The sequence below is a fragment of the Protomyctophum bolini genome, assembly GCF_963924005.1.
Source record: "Protomyctophum bolini genome assembly, chromosome: 20".
NCBI classification, from domain to species: domain Eukaryota; kingdom Metazoa; phylum Chordata; class Actinopteri; order Myctophiformes; family Myctophidae; genus Protomyctophum; species Protomyctophum bolini.
The window spans coordinates 35282607-35296536 of record NC_137881.1 but is presented as its reverse complement, the minus strand read 5'-3'; the positions used below and the strand labels follow the sequence as shown (position 1 = coordinate 35296536).

The window sequence follows — 13930 nt, the reverse complement described above, 5'->3', positions numbered from 1 at the left end:
TTGTAGATCTGCTATTTTTCAATAGCTAAAGTGTAACATAAAACACCAAAAGGAGTTCCCGGATGTGTTAAGAATACCAAAACAAAACGGTTAAAAACAGTCCTGTTTTCTGTCTCAAAGCTGTCGAGGCTGAAGCTGAGAGATGACAACTAGCTGGAGAAGATGAGAAGAGCTTCAGACACAATATTCACCAGGTCAGTACTTCAATGTTACACAAGTTAATTAACGCGTTAATCGCCCCGGGATTATTTAATCCATTAAATCAGAGCGCCCAGGAAATTGTGTTTGTTGTCATAATTGGTCACGACAGGAGTCGTCTTTGTCCGCGGCGTATGAACGTAAATAAATACTTTCTGAAAAGTCTATGAGGGAAAATGAACGGGGAATTATTTTCCGGGTCTCTCTCGGGGGGCGGGACTGCGACGCTCAGTCTATACTGTGGCGTGTTTCCTCCTCCGCGTCATCAGTGCCCATACCCGAAGGCGGGGTTGGCGAAGGGGCCTTTCTGTGTGGAGTTTGCATGTTCTCCCCGTGTCCCCTAGGGTAGGTACCCTCACATGTTCTCCCCGTGTCCCCTAGGGTATAGGTATCCTCACAAAAAGCATGCTGTAATCCTGGTCTCTAAACTGCCTCCCCCTGGCCGGCCGGGGCGCCTGATGGAGGGGAAAGGAACTGGTTGGAATAACGTGTTCCTTCCACGCGCTACGACGTCCAACCAGGGAAACTCCCCCCTGTCAGGTGTAAAGGAGCAACTTGGACACTCAAGCATGAAGGAAGCATGAGTTAAGTTCGTTGCTCTCCCCAGGTTGGCGGAGGGTGTGTAGAGCCCAGGATCACATTAGATGATTGACACAGGGGTGAAAAATGGGTTACAAAATTGTGGGAAAAAATATATATATTTAAAAAAATATATACTGTATATATTTTCTGTACGACATTTTACTGTGATTTCTTTATTATTTTTTACTATAGTCCTACCCCCATGGAAATTGAAGTTAAAGATGGAGACAGAAGCAGCAGGATTATTTCAACATCTACTCAGGGCTTTTGTGTTTCAGCACAGATGGTTTTTAACTCTATAGTTCCCAGTGCCACCATACGCGTTTAAAATATGGAGTTTGGTACCGGACGGACCAACGTTAAAAGCTTCCATAGGCCTCAACCATTACAGAGCGGCGCAGTCCCTTCCCCCTTTCAGAACAACGAACGGCCCAGGAAATGAATACGCAATGCATTTCCCCATATAGGCAGTTTATATTTCATTTATTTAAAGACCTTTTAAGCGTCGTACGAAGCCAACTCTTGTCGTGACAAATCATGACAACACACACAATATTTCGGGCCAAACAAATAATTAGAAAGTAGAAAAAAACGGCAGGTTACAACACTTTCTTTGTTGTTTTTCTTCTTTGTAATTCTTTGTTTGGTCCAAAATATTGTGTGTGTTGTCATGATTTGTCACGACAAGAGTTGGCTTCGTACGACGCTTAAAAGGTCTTTAAATAAATTAAATAAAAACTGCCTATGGGGAAATGCATTGCGTTTTCATTTCCTGGGCCGTTCGTTGTTCTGAAAGGGGGAGGGACTGTGCCGCTCTATATAGACGGAGTATAGAGCCTCGCAGTCCCGCCACCCTCGAGAGACCCGGAAAAGAAATCGCTGTTAATTTTCCTCCTAGACTTTTCAGAAAGTATTAATTTAAAGACGTTTATACGCCGCTGGACAAAGCCAACTCTTGTCGTTGTTGTTTTTCTTCTTATAAATTATTTGATCGGCCCAAAACATTGTGTTCATTGTCATGATTTGTCACGATCCGAGTTGTCTTTGTCCGCGGCGTAACCGTCTTTAAATAAATACTTTAGGAAAAGCCTATGGAGAAAATGAATAGAGAAACATTTCCTGGGCCACTCGTTCTTCTGAAAGGGGGAGGGACTACCTATAGGTTGGGGTACATATATATACAGACCTGGGATATGACGCCACCTAGTGTCAACGTCTGTATATAAATGTACCTGGGGGAAAAAAAGAGTCAAATTCCTCGATTCAGTATAGTTGATATTCATCGTATCAGACACTTTCCTAAACCCATTGTAACGCGTATTTCCTAGGTTTTGCCTCAGATATGTCTTTGTTCGCTAAGATGTTTGGCGGAGGCGAAAAAGGAGGAAAGGGACCAGGTCGACAAGAAGACATCCAGAAGATGCGGGAGATGGAGGAGATGCTGACGAAGAAAGGGGAGTTTCTAGAGAAAAAGATAGACGCTGAACTGCTCACCGCAAAGAGGAACGGCACCAAGAACAGACGGCCGGCTCTGCAGGCCTTGCAAAGGAAGAAGACCTATGAGAAGCAGCTGAGACAGATCGATGAGAAGCTGTCCACCATCGGGCGCTGGAGGGTATTTATACCAGGGGCTGAAGGGTGGGAGGGTATTTATACCAGGGGCTGGAGGGTATTTATACCAGGGGCTGAAGGGTATTTATACCAGGGGCTGAAGGGTATTTATACCAGGGGCTGGAGGGTATTTATACCAGGGGCTGAAGGGTATTTATATCAGGGGCTGAAGGGTATTTATACCAAGGGCTGAAGGGTATTTATACCAGGGGCTGGAGGGTATTTATACCAGGGGCTGAAGGGTATTTATACCAGGGGCTGGAGGGTATTTATACCAGGGGGCTGAAGGGTATTTATACCAGGGGCTGGAGGGTATTTATACCAGGGGGCTGAAGGGTATTTATACCAGGGGCTGAAGGGTATTTATACCAAGGGCTGAAGGGTATTTATACCAGGGGCTGAAGGGTATTTATACCAAGGGCTGAAGGGTATTTATACCAAGGGCTGAAGGGTATTTATACCAGGGGCTGAAGGGTATTTATACCAGGGGCTGAAGGGTATTTATACCAGGGGCTGAAGGGTATTTATACCAGGGGCTGAAGGGTATTTATACCAAGGGCTGAAGGGTATTTATACCAAGGGCTGAAGGGTATGGGCTGAAGGGTATTTATACCAAGGGCTAAAGGGTATTTATACCAGGGGCTGAAGGGTATTTATACCAGGGGCTGAAGGGTATTTATACCAGGGGCTGAAGGGTATTTATACCAGGGGCTGAAGGGTATTTTTACCAGGGGCTGAAGGGTATTTTTACCAGGGGCTGAAGGGTATTTATACCAGGGGCTGAAGGGTATTTATACCAAGGGCTGAAGGGTATTTATACCAGGGGCTGAAGGGTATTTATACCAGGGGCTGAAGGGTATTTATACCAGGGGCTGAAGGGTATTTATACCAAGGGCTGAAGGGTATTCATACCAGGGGCTGAAGGGTATTTATACCAGGGGGCTGAAGGGTGGGAGGGTATTTATACCAGGGGGCTGAAGGGTGGGAGGGTATTTATACCAGGGGCTGAAGGGTATTTATACCAGGGGCTGAAGGGTATTTTTACCAGGGGGCTGAAGGGTGGGAGGGTATTTATACCAGGGGCTGAAGGGTATTTATACCAAGGGCTGAAGGGTATTTATACCAGGGGCTGAAGGGTATTTATACTAGGGGTGGGGTCTTATTGCGGGTCTTTTTCGGGTATAATTGGCCTAGTAATGTAACACCGCAGCATCATGTACACGCGTGCGCACGCACAACACACACACACACACACACACACACACACACACACACACACACACACACACACACACACACACACTAGTTGTTGTGCTGTGTTATATTTCCACCTCCTCCGAGTTAATCATATAACAGTATGAGACTCTTATTGTGTGTTTGTTAGATTTATTTAAACCATTTGGTGCAGATGAAAGATAAACGACAATACGTTTCTGCTGCCTCATCGTGATGTTGTGTCTATCTGTCAACTCACTGCTCTGTGGTTATAATGTCCATGCAGGACATAACCGAGCAACAGCAGCTGGCTCAGGCAATCTCTGTGATGTCTGATGGCATCGCAGAACCTGAGGGCTTCGGAGAGACAGAGGAGTTCGCCGAAGATGAGCTGCTGGCTGAGTTGGATGAGTTGGAACGGGAAGACCTGGACATCAACCTGCTGGAGATCTGTGGTGGGACGGAGAACGTCCCGTCCACCTCCTTACCTGCCAGACCTGCCAGGAAAGAGAAAGACGATATTCGGGTATAATTGGCCTAATAATGACTTAAGTTATTTGAGAGAGAGAGAGAGAGAGAGAGAGAGACACGTGCACACACACACACACACACACACACACACACACAGACATGCAGCAGTGTTGTGTAGTGTCTCCATCTCTCTCAGGAAGAGGCTGAATATGAACTGTGCGGCCACACTGATGTGCTCCAACACAAACACAAACAACACCCCAGTCCTGCACAGCGGCAGCTTTACAAGAAAAGAAAAAAAAAATTATCTAACACACACACACACTAGTTGTGCTGTTTTATTATTTCCACCTCCTCCGAGTTAATCATATAACAGTATGAGACTCTTATTGTGTTGTTGTTAGATTTATTTAAACCATTTGGTGCAGATGAAAGATTAACGACATGCCTCATCGTGATGTTGTGTCTATCTGTCAACTCACTGCTCTGTGGTTATAATGTCCATGCAGGACATAACCGAACAACAGCAGCTGGCTCAGGCAATCTCTGTGATGTCTGATGGCATCGCAAAACCTGAGGGCTTCGGAGAGACGGAGGAGTTCGACGAGGATGAGCTGCTGGCTGAGTTGGACGAGTTGGAATGGGAAGACCTGGACATCAACCTGCTGGAGATCTGTGGGACGGAGAACGTTCCACTCCCTAGCCTGCCTTCCACCTCCTTACCTGCCAGGAAAGAGACGGACGAGGAAGAGGACGGCCTGAAGGGCCTGTATCCCACATATACGGTATATTTACTTGTCTTTGTTGGCACTGAACTAGCTGGATGTTTCAATAATAATAATAATAATAATATTAACACTTTAAGGGCGTTAGATTAATATTTAGCAGACCACCTAGGCTGCTGGGAAACAAACCCCATTCACTTGCATTTAACTCATTTTCCCAGAAGCCCTAGCAGCCCAGAGCATGACTAGACTTCCGGTTTCGTCATCATAACGCGACGGCCTCGTGACCAGGTCCGCGACAAATCCACTCTTTCTTTTCAATTATAAAAAATCACACCTGTGTGAACCAAGTGGTGCAACTCCCCTCTCTCTCTCTCTCTCTCTCTCTCTCTCTCTCATTAGAGACACAGCACACCCCTCTCTGTTTCTGGCGCCCCCTACTGGTATAAATGAGTAACATACTCGTGCTCAAAGACACACACAGGTAAACAGGTAAACAGGTACACAGGTACACGGACAAAGCTGGATGTAGAAGTGGTTGCACCACTTAAAAACGGCGAAATAAACACATTAAAGGAGAATTCCATACTAAAAGGCTTTCTTACCTTTCTTTGTAGTTGTTACGTCCCCATCAAAGAGGTCCAGGTGTTATTTTGTGCAAAAGCTCCTTATTGGCTATTTCCCCTACCATAAGCCCTAAATGAATTGCATTGAATTGAATGGGATGTATGGGGTGTTGTGCTAATTCGCTTATTTCCATCGAAATAAGTAGTAAAGTGTGCCGCTTGGGTTATTATTTACATTATGAAGAGAGGATATATACAAAGAAATTATAATTTTGAGCGATGGAAATAAGCAAATTAGCACAACACCCCATACATCCCATTCAATTCAATGCAATTCATTTAGGGCTTATGGTAGGGGAAATAGCCAATAAGGAGCTTTTGCACAAAATAACACCTGGACCTCTTTGAAGGGGACGTAACAACTACAAAGAAAGGTAAGAAAGCCTTTTAGTATGGAATTCTCCTTTAAACAAATAGCGGGTTTAGCGTATTACGCAGCACCGACACATGGATTAAATAGCGGGGAACACGCGTTAGGCAGTAGAACGGTTCATATTAACGACGATAATACTCCTCACTCTCTGTTTTGTTAACCCATTCTGACCTGAGATCAGATTCATACGAGGTTTCCACTGGACACACACTGGTCTGATTAACCCATTCTGACCTGAGATCAGATTCTAAAAATGTCAGTCGTTCTTTGATTTTTCAAAAATAGCAGACCTACAAGGTGGATAAGAATATAAACACTTAAGATTTAATACAGAGTTTCCAGAATTTATCAAACAGTTTTTGTTTCATAGTCCGGCAGCCGAGATGGACGGGTGGGAAATTTGGTATATAGTCTTTTTTATTGGCCTAAAATATTGTCTATATTCATACATTCATGAATCCACTTGCTGACCGGCTGAACGTATCGGGCAATTATTTTTACAGGGGTTTCTTGTGACCCTACCATTAACATCCTATGGCTGGCAAAAATGTCAAACTTTCCTTTTGCTTTAAGTAGCATCATGTGACATGTCAAACTAGGGGGTTTTCATGATTCTGAATCCATTCGAAGCATTAGTTTTGCACAAAATACACTCCTTCAATCATAACCCCTCCTTCAAATTAAAGTGAACGTTTATTTTGTCTGTAATTTACCATTTCTGAGCCGCAGACTTAATGAGGTTTAAATAAAAGAAATAAGGTCAATCACAAAATTGCCCCATTTCTGCCCCGCCACCATTTTTTTGAAATTCAGTGTTGCCTATATCAGATAATAATATAATGGGGAAACACATTTTTTCCACATTTCAAACATTCAAACACATTGAGGTCCATACGGTATCTTTCCTGGGCCATGTTGTCTTACACAATAAAGTTATACAGATGTTTCTGTAAGACAGACTGTCTGCTAGGTTGTCTTACACAATAAAGTTATACAGATGTTTCTGTAAGACAGACTGTCTGCTATGTTGTCTTACACAATAAAGTTATACAGATGTTTCTGTAAGACAGACTGTCTGCTAGGTTGTCTTACACAATAAAGTTATACAGATGTTTCTGTAAGACAGACTGTCTGCTATGTTGTCTTACACAATAAAGTTATACAGATGTTTCTGTAAGACAGACTGTCTGCTATGTTGTCTTATTACAATAAAGTTACAGATGTTTCTGTAAGACAGACTGTCTGCTATGTTGTCTTATTACAATAAAGTTATACAGATGTTTCTGTAAGACAGACTGTCTGCTATGTTGTCTTATTACAATAAAGGTACAGATGTTTCTGTAAGACAGACTGTCTGCTATGTTGTCTTATGCAATAAAGTTATACAGATGTTTCTGTAAGACAGACTGTCTGCTATGTTGTCTTACACAATAAAGTTACAGATGTTTCTGCAAATCATTCACACGTGGAATGTTTTCCATTTTCTTAGAAAGCTGATGGTCCTGGAAGCTCAGAGAAGGAGGACGGTCCTGGAAGCTCAGAGAAGGAGGACGGTCCTGGAAGCTCAGAGAAGGAGGACGGTCCTGGAAGCTCAGAGAAGGAGGATGGAAAAGAAGACAAGTCTTCAAAGACCAGCAGCACTAATCCTGGTACAAGTGGGACAGGTACAATTATTCATAATTTCAATACTTGAATTTTTAAACTGACTGGACTCTTTAAATCCAGAATATATTTGCATTTGCTTTTTGCAATGACTTTCGGGGAAAACATTTGCAATCACAACATACTGTAAAGGCTCATACATAGTCTGGATTTACGGCGGTGGGGTGACCACCGAACTACAACATGACGTCACGAGCCGCGGTGAAGAGCAAACCACCGCCACCGCTCCAGCCCTTCTCTCTGTTTTTACTCACCACCGCTCAACGTTATTTCAGTTCCGGTGGTCAGCTCACCACCGGAGCGGTGGTCACCTTACCACCGAAAATCCAGACTATGAATAGGCCTTAACTTTAACTATTATAGCAACATTAAGATGCTTACTATAGGTTTAACCTTGTTTAATCCTTATTGATTCAAACAGATTCCACCATTAAAGAGAAGGTCAAGAACAAGGATGGTGTAAGTTATCTCTATTTTTTTTAAGTTAAGTGCATTTTGTTTCCCTGACTTCTAGGACTGTTTGCATCACATCTGATTGATTTAAATGTAGAGTGAGTGAGTTTTTAGTTAAAAGGTTAAATCACTATATTGCGACAGTAATCATTATATAGAGTGTTTGTGCAGTAACAGCTGTGTATCTCCAGCTCTTTAATAAACGGACAAATCATTTTCAGGTAGGTGACAATATTTCAGCAAAATCAGGAGAGAGCCTAGCCTGGATCCAGCCCAAAGACCGCGCCCACTCTCTGAGTGGACTGCAAGAAAGCGACAGTCTGATAATCAGGCTAGAGAGAGTAGCTGTTAGCAGAGCTACCGTTGATCTGATAATCAGGCTAGAGAGAGTAGCTGTTAGCAGAGCTACCGTTGCAGTGTAGGAAGAATCTAGATAGCCTATAGAGCTGCTCTGATATACAGAGGAAATCAATAACACACAAGTAGGCAGCGTCAGTTCACAGCATCCACTCCTCAGTGTTTATTGGGCCAATATATACACACACACGTTAATAGGCACTTCCTGTTAGGGACTTGTCACTTCAGAATAAGAGCATACAATATAGATCACATCTCAACAGTAGCTATTCATGAGCTTATATTGTTTTATAGTGTTCCAGTTCCAATTGTGTGTCTGCTCATTTCTCTGAGTCATCACTTACAATTATACCTGTTTAACCCATTTTGACCTGTGATCAGATTCTAAAAATGTCTTCTACATCCTGGCAGTTTTCTGAAAAAGTCGTCAGTCGTTCTTCGATTTTTCAAAAATAGCAGACCTACAAGCTCGTAGCGCGCCACTCGGTGACTGTGTTCTCTATCCTGATTGGATACAAATCAATTGGTATCCCAGTTTTGGTTTTGGTTTCTGAAAATGCTTTTTCTGTTTAATAAAACAGTACCTTTAACATCATATATGTAAATGTATTAACTTTGTTTTCCACGTGTTTTATTGTTCTATTTAAAGGTTGGCAAAGTACACAAACCTGTGAAGAATTCAGAGAAGATCATCCCAGAAGAGCAACTTTGTGAAGTTGATGAACTGTTTTCTAGACTTAACCTCAAACACCACTATAAAGATAAGTTGACCACTGCTGACTTTCTGAAAATTCAACCTGCTATAAAGACGCATGATGAAATAACAGAGAAAGACGTAGCTCACACGTTCCTTCAGAAGTTGCTGATGCTAGACCACAGAGCCAGGTACATCCCAGTAGCAGTGGACAGTACAGAGGACAAGCATTCAGCAACCACTGAAGTCGCTGATGACGTTGACACAGAAGACAGCGACTGTGATGACATATTCAGCTCCAATGTAGACACTAGCCAGAGCCTGAAGCAGAGCCACGTCCATCCGATGGATGTTCAGATGGCTGTGTTTCACTGCTCGGATAGCTTCCTCAGGCAGAACATGATTACTAAACTAGCCCAGTGTCAGTATGCCTTACCGTTGCTAGTGCCAGACCCGTTCACAGGGGATATCGAGTGTCCTTTATGGACTTTTAGGCAACTCAGAAAAGCCTGGAAGGTGACTGATAAATCAGGTGCCACCACAAGTAAGAACATGCCTATCTGTCAAGCTGAGACACCCATGGTGTCATTTTTCCGTCTTGGCTCCGACACCTTGTCGTCATCTAAATCTCAGCTGATGAATAGCATAGTCAATGACCGTCACAGCACGTTCTTTCATAGGCACTGTCCAGGCGCCACCACATCTCACTGCCTGATAGATGGTATGGCAGAGATAGCCTGGTATTGCCCTGCTGGAAAAGCCAATGATGCTTTCTCTGACTGTGTTGCGTTCTGTAATCTTCATGGAGATGCTGTATTACACGAAGAACAGCGTGAGATACTGATCAACAAGGCTTCAGTCAACGTTGTCCTTGTACCTACTCTGGGAAAAGGTGACAAAGGTAGGAAAGTTCTGTCAGACCTTCGCAAGCGTCCAACACATCTCATTTGTCTCCTAACTGATGACGACTCTGCTACAGCTGAGATAGGATCAGGAAAATATAAAATGGGTCTGAAGGGTAGAAGTCAGTCGGATGTGGCTACAGAATTGAAAACAATACTCAGAAAGATTTTGTCAACACCACATGCATCCTTCCAGCTTGATACCATGGCAAGTGTCTCTGGAATCAGAACAGATGAAGCTGAACCCGATTGCCAAAGAGGGAAATCTGCTGCTGTGCAGATTCTGACATTGCTTCAAGGAAAGAAGCTTTCAGAGATCAAAGACACATTTCTGCCATGCCAAGGCAAAATGTGGCATGAGTGGTGCAAACTCAATAAGGATCTATACCGTCTCCAAGGAGACGAGAAGGAGAAAGACAAATCTAAAAAAGAAAGGGGAATGGAGCAAAAACGAAGTGAACAACGAGACAAATCCTCCAGTGAGCTGATGAAGCTGTTTGTTCAAAACCTGCAGTCTCTGAAAGGGGATGAAAAACGTTACTTCCTAAAATGGATTGGAATCTTACTGGATACCTTCTCAACAGACGATCTTTATCAAATCAACCAGGAATATGATGCAAAGTGGTCAGCGGTCTTGGCTTTGAAAAAGAAGCGTGACAAACCAGATCAGCTGAAGGAGAAGAAAAAGGAGTTGGAAGACATTTCCGAGAAACTGTATTCAGCGACAGTTGGATTTGAGCACATCCTGAGGGAACTGGGACAAATGTACGAAGCTCATGCATCTCCAAAGAAAGAAGGACACTCTGAATACCCTAAGCTGGCTGCAGAGCTCATGATCGCAGGACATCCAATGGAGCTGATGGACGGAGATGCAGCTCACGTGCCTTTAACGTGGATCACCAGTGTTCTAGACGAGGTCGTCAAGACACTGGGAGACAAGAGGGTTTTTGTCTTGTCAGTTTTAGGCATCCAGAGCAGCGGCAAATCCACCATGCTGAACGCAATGTTTGGATTGCAGTTTGCGGTGAGCGCCGGCAGGTGCACCAGAGGAGCCTTCATGCAGCTGGTGAAAGTGTCAGAGGAGAAACGGGTCTTCCAGTTCGACTACGTCCTGGTCGTGGACACCGAAGGACTGCGAGCTCTCGAGCTGGCGGGGAAGAATACGTATCACCATGACAACGAACTGGCAACGTTTGTCATTGGCCTGGGAAACATGACCCTGATCAACATCTTTGGAGAGAATACGTCTGACATGCAAGACATTCTTCACATTGCCGTTCAGGCCTTCATGAGGATGAAGCAGGTTAAGATGACTCCAAATTGTATGTTTGTTCATCAGAATGTCACAGATATCGAGGCTGGTAACAAAAACAAGGAGGGGAAGAGACGACTACAAGAAGATCTTGATGAGATGACCAAGCTAGCTGCCAAGGAGGAAGTGGTCAATGCAGAGTTCTTCAGTGATATCATTGCATTTGATGTGGAAACCGATGTGAAATACTTTGCCCAGCTGTGGGAAGGCAGTCCACCCATGGCTCCTCCAAACCCGGGCTACAGTGAGAGCATCCAAGAGCTGAAGGACGTGATCCTCTCTAAAGCAAAAGAGTCTTGTGGAATTCCACTGTCAGAATTCAAATACACCATCGGAGACCTCTGGAATGCCCTGCTGAAAGAAAACTTTGTGTTCAGTTTCAAAAACACACGGGAAATTTCAGTGTACAGAACACTTGAAGAGGAGTATGGGAAGTGGACCTTTGCTTTGAGGCAAGCCATGTTGATCACTGAAAACCAACTGCACACCTGGATCGATAACGGAAAGACCATTGACAAGATTCAAGATGAGCTCGTCAAAGGAATGAACAAGACTCTCGAAGAGGTGGTACAGAACATGAAGAAGCACTTTGATGCCGTTAAAGATAAAGACGCACTGCTTCAGTGGAGAGGACGATTTGAAACCAAAATCAAAGAGTTCCATGATGACCTGGTGAAAGGATCCAAACAGAAGCTTGAGGAGATTATTCAGCAGAGAGATGCTCGGAAGAAGCTGGATGATAAGAAGACGGTGTACGAGAACAAGCTTCTACAGAAGAGCAAAGAGCTCGCATGTGAGTTAAAAGGCGAAGAACTTGAGCGAGAAAAGGCGTTCAATGCTCTTTGGAAAGTTTGGGTTACTGAATTCACTGCTGATATTCCTTCCATAAAAGAGATCAACATCCAAGAGGATGTAGATGCTATCCTTCAGGAGATGGGCATTGAGCACTATCATGAACGCAGACGCTGTGGCAATTACAAAAACCTATCAAATCTAGGGAATTATTCCGTCTATGTAAGCCCTAAAGGCATGTTCTCTAAAGGGTTGAACCGGATTGGGATTAGTGCAGACCTACTTCCTTATCAAAAGGCTAGAACCTTCATCCGCAATGTCGTGGATCAATCCGTTGCCTTGATTGAGAGCAAACCTGTTGGAACCAGAGGCTACAACAGCAGTTACTTGCAAGAAGTAGCAACGAAGGTCATAAACCAGGTCAAAGAGTTTGATTCAGACAAGACATACGCCCTTAAACCGGCGTTTAAAGTTGACCTTTTACTCCATGCGTTTCAAGCTGCAGAGAGTTGTCTTTCCAAGTCTCACAAAGAATTCAAGAACAACAATGATCCACTCACTCATTTGGAAAACAAAAAGGTCCAATACTACAACGCGTTCAGAGGCTATTGTAAAGGAAACTCTTCTGCCGCTGTGCTCGGTGAGTTGCTCTGTAGCAAACTGAAGGAGTCTGCCACTCAGTCTGTCTATGACAAGACCGCCCTTCACTTGGCTGGAGAGATGAAGAGTAGTCTCCCTCCCTTCAGCGGGAACAGGGTGAACTTGGAGAGACACGTTTTGAGATCACTGGCAGAGCGAGCTGACTTTGACAGTTACATGCACTACATCACAAGTCCAAGGAAACACGTGGAGACATTTATAAAAGAAGAGGTGAAGGAATACGTCGCCACCAATCACGACAAGGTACTCGGTATCATGCAGAATCACGTGGAGGACGTGTGCCAGCTTCTGGACCAAGCCGTGCATGACGCGACAGAGAAAGTCACGACGCTGAACGGAGACACCGAGATGTGGCTGGAGGTGTTTTCCAGTCTGTTGAAAGACGATCTAAGATTTGACACAAACTGCTACGAAAACCTCAATGACATACACCAATTTGACTTTCTTAAAGATGAGATCAAGAAAGGTCTGCGTTCCATGATGGTGGATCTAAACAGCCTCTCGATCAACACGGAGGATGTCCGTGTGAGGCCGGATCAGATTCTAATCGACCATTTGTGCAAGTGTTGCTGGGCACAGTGTCCGTTCTGCCACGCCATCTGCACCAACACCCTTGAGGATCACCGTCCCGACGATCACAACGTCCGCTTTCATCGCTCGCCAGGAATCTGCGGGTGGTCCCTTAAAGACGAACCGATACTTTGTGTTACTTTCTGCACAACAGAGGTTGGAGGTGATGATGGTTTCAGCGTTTCAAAAACGCAGAGCTTTCCATACAAGGAGTATCGAAAAGCCGGTCCAGAGTATGCCAACTGGAAGATCACGCCTGATGAATCAAAATTGCCATACTGGAAGTGGTTTGTGTGTGAATTTCAAGAGGAACTGGAGAATAATTATGGCAAAAAGTTTGCGAGCAGCGAAGCGATTCCACAAGAATGGAGAGAGATCACCCGAGAGGAAGCTATTGAAAGCTTGGAGGAGATGTAGTCTGTAGTCTGTAGTCTGTAGTCTGCAGTCTGTAGTCTGTAGTCTGTGACTTGAAACATTCACAACCCTCTTCAAAGTGACACAATCCGATACCATCGTTTGATGACTCTTAACACTTGAATGTCTTTGAGGTCTTTCTGACCCATTTTGAGATTTTTAAGTTGATTATATTTATCTTTATCTTATCTTATCTTTATCTTTGCACATGAAGCTCTCAGGAGGTTCCCCTTCCATGACCTTTCGTAAATATTCGATTCAAATCAACTCTGTTTTTTTCCTGAAACATTTTCCAAATAGGAATTTAGGCATC

At 43.9% G+C, this 13930-nt stretch overlaps 1 protein-coding gene across 1 annotated transcript; it reads left to right on the top strand.

Annotated features, from left to right (window-relative positions):
- Positions 1-2140: 2140 nt before the first annotated feature.
- On the top strand, positions 2141-13620 carry LOC308335358 (interferon-induced very large GTPase 1-like; the record flags this gene model as incomplete). The annotated part of the gene is made up of 6 exons (XM_080792377.1): positions 2141-2395; positions 3893-4132; positions 4587-4862; positions 7291-7465; positions 7885-7922; positions 8923-13620. 6 exons carry the CDS (start codon positions 2141-2143, stop codon positions 13618-13620), a joined length of 5682 nt encoding a protein of 1893 aa, XP_080648503.1.
- Between the last annotated feature and the right edge of the window lie 310 nt (positions 13621-13930).